Source organism: Mauremys reevesii, linkage group 5, assembly GCF_016161935.1.
Source record: "Mauremys reevesii isolate NIE-2019 linkage group 5, ASM1616193v1, whole genome shotgun sequence".
NCBI classification, from domain to species: Eukaryota; Metazoa; Chordata; order Testudines; family Geoemydidae; genus Mauremys; species Mauremys reevesii.
The window spans coordinates 84,923,585-84,935,378 of NC_052627.1; the positions used below are offsets into that span (position 1 = coordinate 84,923,585).

Sequence of the window (11,794 nt, forward strand, 5' to 3'; positions counted from 1 at the left end):
TCTTGTCCTCAGTTTGGTTTTGGCATGCATAAAGTTCTGCACTCAGAACTATATGAGATTCTTGGATCTGCAAAACTGGGCGGCAATCTCATGTGAGCAGCTTTTGTCATAGACCAATCAGAAACAATCCATAAAGACTGGAAATCTCGGGGGGGAGGGAGCCTGTTCTTATGCAAATCCAGCCAAAGTTGATCTGGAGACTGAGAGAGATCAGCCTTTGCCCATGGTATTTTGTTGCTTCCATTCTGATCTCAGCCAAAACCCATAAGTACAAAGCTAAAATAAATATAAAAAAGTTAACCAACATATCTGGAACTTCCAAAAAAAGTTCAATTCAGATTTGGAGGAAAGGTACCTGGGGAAGGGACAGGAAAGTCTTTTAGCCAGTTTTGTTTGCCCATCCTTAATGTAGGCTAATGTGTCATAAGGCTAAGAGGTGACTGTTCAATATGACATGGACCTTTAAACAATAAACCAGAACTGGGAAGCAAGAACACTGAATATGTAGGTGTCTAACCAAGGTCATTTGAGAAAAAAAATCTAAGAGAGAGGTGACATTAACAGTACACCTCTTATCAGATCACAAATCCAGTGTCACAATGTGAGTTGAGCATTAGAGTAGACCTTATAAATAAAGGGGTGGGGGAATGTTGTGTGAGCAAAAGAGACTTCATAGCAGAGGGCGGAAACCATCAACAGAGAACAGGACAAAAATGTCAGACTAATAAAAAAAACCACTCTTGTAAACAAAGGATAAAACATGATACCCCAAAACTGCCAATGAGAAGTTTTATAGATCATGGGATCAGAATAAGCGCCTAAAGAGAATAGAAAAAGAAAACACATATTGAAGATGTCACACTACAAGGAGATTTAGGGACCTCCAATATCAGTGTGTTTGTCAGAATTTAAGTGGTTTGTAATCCTGGAATCTGATCAACAAAAGGGATTCTTCTAGCCTTTTAAAGGAAAGCTTTAGTGATCACTAATTAGTTTTAATACTTAAGATAAATAATTACTAAAAGCTAGATCATAGGTAGGGAAGGGAGTGTGGAGCTTCCCTCCCTGCTTGCATGGCCTATAAAAAGGCTAGGTAGAAGCCCAGTCCCTCCTCTCAGGAGAGCACAAGGATTTCTCTTTAATGTGTGGAGCTGAACAGGGGAGATAGGAGGGAGGGAGAACAGGCAGACTTCAACTGGGCTCCTCATGGGTGCAGGGAGCTAGCTGCACAAATCTGATTGCAGGACTGGGGCCTTAGTTAGCAACAAACAGCTCACACTTCAAAAAACACAATCTATGTTTGTTTTTTAATCTCTGGATTTACACACACACACTGGGGAGGCACAAGGTGTGGATCATCAAGTCACAGCATTTTTGTTATTTAAGCACCTGATCCTAGAATTGATCCAAATTCAAACCTCCCATAGACTGCTCTGGAAGTTCTGTGCAAAATCTGATTTCAGATTTGGCTGTGTGTATTTCCTTTATTTTTTATTTGTAGTTCAATACTAAAATATTAATAATCAAATAAATGAAAGTATGTAATTAAAATATGGTCTAAAATATGGTCTAAATATGGTCTAAAATCAATTTGTTTGCAATGTGAAATACGTTATCATGAAAAATGTAATTTCAACTCTGTTTACAAGTCACTAGTAACCTTTTTATTAAAATCTTTAAGGGTATGGTAATTGGATGACTTTCTTTCACAATATGATAGTGGGAAAAGTGACTAATTCATATCCTGCAGTTTAATGTCTGACTTGTGTCACCTCTCTGGAACATGCAATTAGAAAAATCTCAAAGTATCTAATTATAGCACCTGCCTTGTTCAGTGTTTTGTGATCCATATACAAATGTCTCGACTTGCTGCGTAAAGAAATCTTCAAAAGAAAAAGGGTTTAGGGAAAGCTTAAATCAGCATCCTTTCGTTTCTTCCATGCTGTGACATTTATCTATGGAGTTAAGTCATCACATAGTAATAGCTTGGCATACAGTGTGGGCTAATTCTATATTTAGTGATGCCATGAACTAGTAGAGAGAGATTCAAATACTTGGAAAAAGTTGTTGACTGACTGAATGACTAAAGCTTATGTTTTTACAAAAGTGAACAGAAAGGTCTGTGCTGTGACAGAGTTTCTTTTAAGTTTTAATGGGGTAAAAGGAGTAGATCCTGCCTGCAGAGGGGAGCCAATTTTGGATGAGTCACCCAATTTTTCTGAGACCAGTTTTAATGTCACCTTCAACTTATTTCTAGCATCAGAGGGGTAGCCATGTTAGTCTGGGTCTGTAAAAAGTTACAAGGAGTCCTGTGGCACCTTATAGACTAACAGATGTACTGGAGCATAAGCTTTCGTGGGTGAATACCCACTTCATCAGATGCATGTCCAAAGTGGGTATTCACCCACAAAAGCTTATGCTCCAATACGTCTGTTAGTCTATAAGGTGCCACAGGACTCCTTGTAACTTTATTCTAGTTCATCTAGTCCACTTAGTACGACATAATCGTGGACAGATTCCAGAATGAGCCTAAAGGAAGTGGAATAGCAGACCTGTTCCCCTCCAACTTCATGTGCCTCACTCTAGAAACAAAAATCAATATGATTTGTGGAACCAAAAATAAAACCTAAGACTTCTAGTGATTTACAGATGTCCAAATAAATAACTTGCTTATTTGTTGGAAGTTCTAATGGACCTTCAGGTCAGCATAATTCTGGAATTGCTCAGGTTCATTTTCCTTTGAGTTCTAAACTTCCACATAGACAATGCCATGGATACACTAGTATCCAATCTCTTCTGACCACATGGAAACCGTGGGTTTCACCTGGACTATCTCTGACCCCCATGTTCAGCTGGACATACATTTGATGTCTCACAGCATTCTGGATGGTTTGCAGTCTTGCATGAAGACTACAATAAAAAAAAAGATGCCTGCTATATACAAATATAGTGGCCACAAGACAGATTCTCCACTGCCTTGCACCTTGTGTTGGCATTTATATTCAAGTTCAAAACAATCCAATGTGATGCAATAGCCAGGAAAAGCCTTACTAAGAAGGATCCAGTTACATGAATGCAAGCAAAAGCCTTGAGCCAAGTCATCAGTTAGTTACAATTGAACTGTACTAGATAATATCTAAAAAGAGAAACTGGAGCAAGTGTAAGAGAATTAGATATGCAATGGCTTGCTAAGCATGTTTGTAAGAATGGGGACATAGGGTTGAGTTCAGCAGCCAGAGACGGTGTTACTTTAAGATTGAAATAGGAACTGATCACAGGCAACAACTCAGTGGGCCTGATTCTCCTGATTCTCCTGTCTTATAAAGCATTGGGTACAAAGGGAACAACTGTTACTGGAGATTTAACAGTGTAAGTGAGGGGAGAATCAGGCTCTGTGACTGAACTCTGGGAGCTGATAGGTTGCACATTTGGGGTTAAATAAAACAGTTGTATTTGAGAAGCATTGCATGAGATTCCTTTTATAACATTTACATGGGATATCACACATAGCAGGGCTGCTGCTAAGACAGGCTCCCTGCCTGCCCCAGCCCCACACTGTTCCCAGATATAGCCAGCGTGGCCCCAGGGGGCAGGGGTTGCCCTCTGCATGCTGCTCCTGCCTGCAAGCACCGTCCCTGCGGCTCCCAGTGACCAGGAAAGGGGAGCTGTCACCAATGGAAGCTGCAGTGGTGGTGCTTCCAGAGAGGGACAGCCCACAGAGCCAGGTGCCGCCACCTCTCCCCCCGCCCCCCGCAGGGGCATGTTGGCCCCTTCCAGGAGCAGTATGGGGACAGGGTACGTAGGGAACCTGTCTTAATGGAAGCCATGCTGCACTGCCTATTGGGAGCTGCAGGAGGTAAGTGCTACCTGGTGGGAGCCTGCACCCCAGCCCTGAGCACCCTCCCAGAGCCAGCACCTTATACCCCCTCCTGCATCCCAGCACCCTGAACCCCTTCCTACACCCCCAAACTCTTCCCCAGCCTGGAGCCCCCTCCTGCACCCCAACCCCCCAAACTCCCTCCCAGAGCTTGCACCCCTCACCCCCTCCTGCATCCCAACCCCGTTCCCCAGGCTCAGCCCAGAGTCCCCTCCCACACTGTGAACCCCTCGGCTCCAACCCAGAGCCCACACCCTCTCCCGAACCCCTACCCGAGCCTGGTGAAAGTGAGGGAGGGTGGGGGAGAGTGTGTGATGGAGGGTATGTGTGTGGAGTGAATGGGGTGGGGCTTTGGGGAAGAGAAGGGGCCTTGAGGAAGGGGCAGGGTAGAGCCTTAGTTGCCCTTAAATTCAAAAAGTGATCTTGGGCTTGAAAAGGTTGGAGACCTCTGGTTTACAGTATGTCTACCTTTAAGCAGTATTATCAGTCTCACTTTTTATGAGCTGAACTGATTTACGGAGCATATGCATCTATCTTTTATGAGTAGATTGGAATATGAGATGAACCATGCTGCAAATACCCCTCCTTAATGGCATGCTAAAGATGGATGAATAGGCATACAATGCTTCATAGTAAAATAATAATTCATTTTGGTTGAGTTAATGAGGTGGTTTCATGAAACAGATGAATTGTCCTGAAGAGGCTGTTGAGATTCCAAAGAAGTCATCTCAGGCAAAACCATTTTTTTATAGTGTTTCTAAAAAAAAATGTGGCTCAGAAAAATACAGAACAGATTGTAAATAGAAGGTCCCCGGTACTCTTCACTATTACCTGAAAATATTAAACCTAACATTAAAGAACAAGCACTTCATGTTAAATAAACAATAAAAAATACCTCCTAGCATTAATGCTCATTGTGAATTCCACCTATAAGCCAGATAGAAGCCAATGCAGATCTGTGACATGAAATGTGGGAAGCACTGCTTAACACAGCTGCATCCTGATTCAGTTTCCAGCTGGATTGAAGGTGTCGGTCTGGGTAGAATACAGTGCAGTAACCTATCTTTGTGAGAAAGAAGCATAGATAATGGTAATAAGGTCTACATGCAAAAGAGAGAGTTGCAATAATGTTGGAAAAAATAGATGTGTTACTCTTTGCTGTTACCTGATCTAACAGAAGTTGGGAATCTAATCAAACCTCCAAATAGTGAACACAAACAACAGACACATACTCTTCATGAGTGGGGCAGAAATAATCCTTAGCAAATCTTCTGGGTGTTTTCTCTGACCTATCAATTTCACGTCTGTCTTATCTGGATTAAGCCTTTACCAGTTAGCATTGTCATCTGTGCCTCAGTCTCTACAAGACACTGGATGAGAGGCTAGGCTGCACCTATAGATGAAATGGAGACCAGGAGCTGGGTACCAACAGCATACTGAAAATACCATAGTCCTTCTCTCCTCACACACCCTTTTAACAGCCTATTGCACAAGATGAGTGGCAAAATGGAACCCGAGGAAAGCCCACATGAGAGCACCCTGAGAGGAAAAAAAAGTCATTGCACAAGCCTGATCTGTGGGTCTACTCAGACAGGAAGGAACAGAGCAACAATGTCTACTGGTGAATTGACGAAGCCTCATAGGTCAGCAGCATTAAAGGCAGTTGACAGATTTAATAGCCTGGATACTTGAACTACACCAATTGCAAGTAGCTCAACCACACATATACTGTAGTACTGTACCCAAATTAACAATGATCCTGGAGATCCATGGTAAGAAGATTAGCAAGAATCATTTGCAATTCTACATTTTCATCAGCAAATGGTCATGTCATTCTTTACACTTCTAAGATTCCATCCAAGGACTGCAAAGGCATCAGTAACTCAAATTACCCAGCAACTCATTGAATTTGGCAAATATTATCCTTCATTTTACAGATTTGGAAACTGAGACATAGAATCATAGAATCTCAGGGTTGGAAGGGACCTCAGGAGATCATCTAGTCCAACCCCCTGCTCAAAGCAGGACCAAACCCAACTAAATCATCCCAGCCAGGCTTTGTCAAGCCTGACCTTAAAAACCTCTAAGGAAGGAGATTCCACCACCTCCCTAGGTAACCCATTCCAGTGCTTCACCACCCTACTAGTGAAAAAGTTTTTCCTAATGTCCAACCTAAACCTCCCCCTCTGCAACTTGAGACCATTACTCCTTGTTCTGTCATCTTCTACCACTGAGAACAGTCTAGATCCATCGTCTTTGGAACCCCCTTTCAGGTAGTTGAAAGCAGCTATCAAATCCCCCCTCAATCTTCTCTTCTGCAGGCTAAACAATCTCAGTTCCCTCAGCCTCTCCTCGTAAGTCATGTGCTCCAGCCCCCTAATCATTTTTGTTGCCCTCCGCTGGACTCTCTCCAATTTATCCACATCCTTCTTGTAGTGTGGGGCCCAAAACTGGACACAGTACTCCAAATGAGACCTCACCAGTGCTGAATAGAGGGGAATGATCACATCCCTCGATCTGCTGGAAATGCCGCTACTTATACAACCCATCCTAACAAACAAAACTGGCTAAGTGCAGGATTCTGCACTTGTCCTTGTTGAACCTCATCATATTTCTTTTGGCCCAATCCTCTAATTTGTCTAGGTCCCTCTGTATCCTATCCCTACCCTCCAGCGTATCAACCACTCCTCCCAGTTTAGTGTCATCTGCAAACTTGCTAAGGGTGCAGTCCACACCATCCTCCAGATCGTTAATGAAGATATTGAACAAAACCGGCCCCAGCACCGACCCTTGGGGCACTCCACTTGATACTGGCTGCCAACTAGACATGGAACCATTGATCACTACCCGTTGAGCTCGACCATCTAGCCAGTTTTCTATGCACCTTACCGTCCATTCATCCAGCCCATACTTCTTTAACTTGCTGGCAAGAATACTGTGGGAGACTGTATCAAAGGCTTTGCTAAAGTCCAGAAATAGCACATCCACTGCTTTCCCCTCATCCACAGAGCCGGTTATCTCATCATAGAAGGCAATTAGGTTAGTCAGGCATGACTTGCCCTTGGTGAATCTATGCTGACTGTTCCTTATCACTTTCCCCTCCTTTAAGTGGTTCAGAATTGATTCCTTGAGGACCTGTTCCATGATTTTTCCAGGGACTGAGGTGAGTGGCTAAGTGATTCCCCAGAGTCACACAGTGAATTTCAGAAGCAGTGACAGAACCCCCAACTCCTGACTTCCATGCCTGCATTCTAACAACTATCACTCTTTATTACATATGATTGAAACCCACTGAACTATTCCCTGTATGAATCACGGTATCACGTTTGTATCTAATCAGACCTACCTTTATTTTCTCAGCTCCAGCTTCCAGGATTCAACTTGTAGGAGGACAGGTTCCTAATGAGGGTAGAGTGGAGATTTTTCATGCTGGAGAATGGGGTACTATCTGTGATGACCACTGGGATATTCATGATGGAGCAGTGGTCTGTAAGAGTCTGGGGTATGCAGCAGCATCTGGAATTCACAGTGGTGCCTATTTTGGACAAGGTACGCTATATGAATTTAAAAATTCATTTTTTTAGGTGTCCTTCATATCTCCCAACCCCCCAACACACCCCCTCTCCCCGAATCACAGTGGTGGCTAAATAACTGTTTATGGAACAGTAGCAAGATAAGATGCATACAATTAATTGGATTTTCAAAGCCATGCTACTGATTTTTAGCAAAGTAAGTTAAAGGGCATATTTAAAAATAATTATAAAATAATTGTTTTACTAAGAAAAAAGGACAGACAAATAGAAATTAACCATCGATTTTATCTACTCTAGGCTGAGTAGTCAGTCCAACCCACAAGGAGTATTCTCCAAAATATGGCATTTTACTCAATATTTTGACTATATAATTATAATAAAAACTTTAAATATAAGTTATAATTATAAAGTCTATTTATATAATGTATATTGATTTGATCAGTTATATAGATAAGGTTATAATGTAATTATTGTCACAGTATCTGAGAGCCTTCCAAAGAAATCACAGCCAAAATGGACCAGATATTAAATTCATTTCCTCTCTACTGTCCCCTCCACTGCCCAGGACTACTACTATTTCTCTCTCCCACTACCCACACACATATATGTATGTGATAGATATAATTTGTAACAAATCCTTGTATGCCTAGAAATCTGTTTTTTTTTCTGTGCTCTTCATGATCATCACTCATGATAGCCACAGAGAGAGTTCAAATCCTCAAGCTCCAAAACCCAAGCACACCACCACTTAAAATGAAGAAAATTTTCCATAGTATAGGGTCTATGACAGATTCTCTCAAATCCTGACATCACTGGTGAAAGGAAAAATGTATATTTCCAATAGTGAAGTCAAGCTTCATAGTGGGTACCAGATGGGTCAGTCATTTCACAACCAAGGTAGTGTGCTCTGTATAAGGATACCTAAATTAATTGCAATGGTACCCAAAATTTTAGAACTATCTCCCAATCAAAGAATATTTTTCAAGTTTCTGGATTTTGGATGTCAACTTAGTTTGGTTATATGGAACAATAGGTGCCTTTAAATACTTTAACACACCACATTTCACCAATTTTACTGGGATATTTATTTAATCTGTGGCATTTTAAATTAAGTCAAGTGTTATATTAAACTATATTATATCCCACCGTCCTGGTTATTATATATAAGATGTTCAAATATTTATTTTAATGTGAGAATTATCCTTCTGAAATATATATGAGATAAATTATTCTTAACATTGCAGGTACTGGTCGAATATGGATGGATGAGGTTCTTTGTTTTGGCTATGAAACCTCTATTGAAAATTGTATGTTTAAAGGCTGGGGTGTGACAGATTGTAAACATAATGAAGATGCTGGTGTCACTTGTAAAGTTTAATTCGGTCTGGATTTAAACTGAAAGTTATTCATAAACAGTTTCATAAATAGTTTTGATTTTTTTATTTGGCAAGAAAATTTCAGATAGAAATATATTGAATATTATCAGGAGAGCTGAGCATTTTGGGGGAAATAATCAGCATTCTAATCACTTTAATACACCAAGTTGGTACAATGAATGTAAACCAATATCATATAACAGCTGTTCAGTATTGAGTAGTGGTCTCAGTGTATTTCTGACTGTCCAGACATGGAAGCATCCATATTACAAAAATCACCATCAGAATTGATGTCCTTGTTGACAGTCTCGGCTTAAAAATTCTATAATTCAGTTGATTGAGGTGACTGACTAAAGTCAGAAATGTGTCACTCAAAAACAGATTGGGGTAAATATGCTCTCAATGCAATTCCATTGACTTCTGGAGATTTTCACCTGGGATGAGTTTTGATGATAGAGTTCAAGTATATACAAAAAATATGACCCTTACACAATTAAATAAAATGCCTTCTCTATTGAAAAAAAGAGAAAAAAGCTGATCCACCTGGCTCCATAGTTTCATTCCAATCTGTAAATATCAAATTTTACCTTCAGAGATGCAATACTCCCACTGAAGTTAATGAGAGTAATATGCATATGTAACAGGTATGTAAGGATAATAACAGATCTTAAATGTCGATAGTCACCTACTGCAAGCTCTCAGAGTTAGAGAGGTATGAATCTAAAAGGATTTTGAAGAAACTAAGGTTCTGATTTTGTAGGCACAGAGGTTTAATGTTAAGCTTGAAAGTAATCCTGCTGAAGTATTTAGGATTCCTCACATGCTTAAAGTTAGGCACATATATGTGTGTTTGCAGGATCAGGGCATAATTTACAGTAGTATAGGCCCAAAGAATACATACTAGTGGATCAGGACCATGATGAGATGTTAAGCAGGCATTTAATATTTATATAAATAAAAGCATAACTAAATGACAAGGACACGTCATTTAAGGCCTTGATTCACGGAAGTACAGATACTTAACTTTAAGCATATAAGTTCCATTGTTTTAATGAGATAAGAACATGCTTATGTAATGTCCTAAATAGAGATGCTTTCCTTAATTGAAGCCTTACGTATTATTCTATTTGTATGTATTTGACTAATAAAATTAACCTGAAGTCTTTTTACAATACTGTGGAATGTGCATGTTTTTTCCCCTCAGTGAAATTAATATATTTAAAGAGAAATCTCTGGTACAGAAATAAATGCAGGAGATGCAAACAACTGGAAGACACAAAGGAGAATTAAACTGAAAGAAATCAGGATGAATTAAGCAATTGGAAGCATGCTCTGGGGCCAGACTAATGGGTGCTAATTCAACCTGGGTACAGACATTTGTAGTGAACAGACCACATTCAGAAGTGGGAAGTAAGGTGATGTACATTGTAATGTCCTTTCACTTATTTAGCCTCCCTTATATTTCCTTATCTGTTCTACTGATGCATAAGTAAGTCTAAAAGGGTGTAATTTATGCCTTGAGGGGACTTTACCCTTCCCATATATTCAGATGATCATCTCCTTTCCTATTCCCAGTTTTGCACCAGTGACCCAAAAGTTTTGATCTGCTGCTGCTGCTGAACTGCCACTTTATGTTATTCTGGAGCTTGGGATGCTCTCGTTGTACCCTACTGTAAGAGTAAATCTCCATTCTGACATTCTAGATTTCCACTGCCTTTTTACAGTGCAGTATCTCCACTGATTTCTGTGGAATTATGTCTGATTTACACTGAAGTGAGATCAGAATCAGGGCTCACATAACGATCTATTTTCATGTTGAATCATTTTAGTGTTGGGAAGGTAAACTATTGTGGAGATTCTCAGTTAACAGCAATGCACTGAGTGAAATCTAGACCCCAAAATAAGGTTAAAGTGAAGAAGTCAGTAGCTGTTGGAACCAGTGACATGTTCTGGGTCATTTTACTTTGAAAGTGGGGTGGACAAGTCCCCCACTTAGCATAAGATTGTTCCTAAGAACCTGGGGTTGTGGGGTAGGGTTTTGGGTTCCTAAGGACTGAGCATGGCAAAATAAGAGGTGAGTGACTAGGGCCTGAGTTTAGAGTTCATAATAAAACAAAATCCATTCATCTCATTTCAAGATTAATTATAAAGTTTTTGCACAATGTTAATGCTAATGTGCCTATGATGGGATATATTAGGTCCTCCAAATTGCCTAGAGCAGCTGCATGGGAAACAGCCGATCAGAAAGAGCCTGCAGGAAAACAGCCAATCAGGGCCCAGAAGGCTTGTATAAAAGTGCCTGCTTGGACTAGCAAGCAATCTACTGGCAAGGCTGGACAGAGCAGTTGCTGGCTGTAGCCATATGAGTAAGGACAGTGCTCCTGGCTGGTTGTAGTACCTGGACAGACCGGTTCCTGGCAGGGATGGGGTGGGAGGAGAGAGCAAGGAAGCTCCTCCTGGCAGGCTGTCGGAATGCAAGAAAGACGTCAGCCCTGAGATAAGGGTGAAGGTAAAGGTGAAGGAGCTGCAGGGAAATTGCCCAGGGAACAGTAGCATAGAGTTAAAAGGGACCAGCATGTGGCTGCTATTTATAGGGTCCCTGGGTTGGGACTCAGAGTGGTGGGCAGGCCTGAGTCCCCCCTCCCACCAGCCATTAGGGAAGTGGCCAAAGCCCTGAAGAAGGGGAGTTTCCACAGGCTCCAGTGAGTGGGCTGAAGACCCCAAAGAGGGTCAGCATTTATAGACTTTGATATCCTCCCCAGAAAGGGAATGAACCCGACAGCTGGGGCCAGTAAGACTTGCTACCAAGCGAAGAGTCTCCAGGAAGGAAGCCCTGGGGGCACTGCTCCGTTCCAGAGCAGGGACCATTTGAGAGAGAGCCCAGAAGGGGCTGGACGGTGGGTTGAACCAGACTGGCCCTATGGACTAGAACTGAGCCCAGGGATAGGGCTTCAGACAAAAGCAATACTGAGTGCACTGAGATAGGCCCTACTGGACTTGTACCCCGG

The 11,794-nt window shown here is 41.4% G+C and overlaps 1 protein-coding gene across 9 annotated transcripts in view; it reads left to right on the forward strand.

The window, feature by feature from the left end:
* Window positions 1-9,935, forward strand: part of MSR1 (macrophage scavenger receptor 1) — a 50,035-nt gene extending 40,100 nt beyond the window's left edge. For all 9 annotated transcript variants that reach the window (XM_039539420.1, XM_039539425.1, XM_039539427.1 and 6 more), the window contains 2 exons: window positions 7,238-7,426; window positions 8,655-9,935. In XM_039539420.1, the coding sequence (XP_039395354.1) occupies window positions 7,238-7,426; window positions 8,655-8,788 (323 nt within the window). In that variant the 3' untranslated portion in view covers window positions 8,789-9,935. The remainder of the gene's footprint in view (window positions 1-7,237; window positions 7,427-8,654) is intronic.
* The last annotated feature ends 1,859 nt before the right edge of the window (window positions 9,936-11,794 follow it).